At 57.1% G+C, this 1,099-nt stretch overlaps 1 protein-coding gene across 1 annotated transcript; it reads right to left on the bottom strand.

The window, feature by feature from the left end:
* Positions 1-265: 265 nt before the first annotated feature.
* On the bottom strand, positions 266-656 carry SPRG_15200 (hypothetical protein; the record flags this gene model as incomplete). The annotated part of the gene is made up of 3 exons (XM_012354357.1): positions 266-332; positions 482-544; positions 592-656. The coding sequence occupies 3 exons, from the start codon at positions 654-656 to the stop codon at positions 266-268; spliced, it is 195 nt and encodes a 64-aa protein (XP_012209747.1).
* Positions 657-1,099: the final 443 nt, after the last annotated feature.

Here is a 1,099-nt window from a genome sequence, read left to right as displayed (position 1 = left end):
AGGTCCGCCAGCGCGACGGTGAGCTCACGCTCGAGTTCTCGTCGGGGGGCTGTGTCGGCGGCGACGCGGTCCCGGTGCAGTAGGCGGAGCCGCGTGCGCATGTCGTTGACCATGCTATCGTAAAAGCGGGCCACGGCCGGACCGATCGAGACCGAGTCCAAGAACTGGTCCAAGCACTCGTCGATGATCGCGGCCGCTTCGGGTAGTTGCGTCAGCCAATGTGGTGTGCGCCACGGGCCCGTTCGTTGTGTGGCTCGGGTCGAGCTCACACGGCGGTCATGGACGTCCAGTTCATGTTGGAAACGTTGTCAAGTTGGTTGTTGGACGCGTCTCTATGACGCAGTGAAAAAAGTTATCGATTGTACACGGGAGAGACAGAGTGATCACTGTTTGCGGCAATCCTTGTAGGCTGGATAGGGCATTCTGAGTCACGACCCTACTCCGTAAGGATTTGAACCCATACCGCAATCTGCCAGCGTACAATTTGCGAATGCTGGCGGGCAAGTTGGGCGGTATCTGCGTCAGTTGATTCTTGGCCAGGTTCCTATATTGAGTCCATCAGTTGGTGCCGCCATGCAGGCAGTCGCGTACAGAGATTTGAGACCGGCGGGGTACGTAAACGATCCCGGTAAGGCATCGAGAGAGCAGTTGGTCATTGTCCTACATTCATGAAGTCGGGTCATGGCACGAAGCAGACTTGGTTGAAGCGTCACACAAGGTGGTCAGCGCCGGCCACGACGACATGATCCGGTCGAGTGGCAACCACCGAATGTATCGAAAGGCCCTAGGATGCATTCAAATGCAGTCGATGGTCCCAGTGAAGATGGCACCGACAGCTTTTGTAGCGACGCCGGTAGCCTCATTTGCGAGAGGTCGGGGCGATTCTCGCTCTCGAGAGTCCTATTTGAAGCGCTGAAGATGCGAGGTTGATCGTGTCGTACAACTGAGGGTTGGCATAGTTGGTCATATCGCCGATCGCATCGACGCTCCAAAACGTGTCTTTCAATGGCACGTAGGAGCCGAGGATCGAGCAGTTTAACGGCGATAGGATGCACCACTGGGCGCCGCCACAGTAGACGTCACCTGCGAGGACGCGAGT

This window comes from Saprolegnia parasitica (genome assembly GCF_000151545.1).
Source record: "Saprolegnia parasitica CBS 223.65 unplaced genomic scaffold supercont2.157, whole genome shotgun sequence".
NCBI classification, from domain to species: Eukaryota; Oomycota; class Saprolegniomycetes; order Saprolegniales; family Saprolegniaceae; genus Saprolegnia; species Saprolegnia parasitica.
This window is presented reverse-complemented; position numbering and strand designations above follow the sequence as displayed.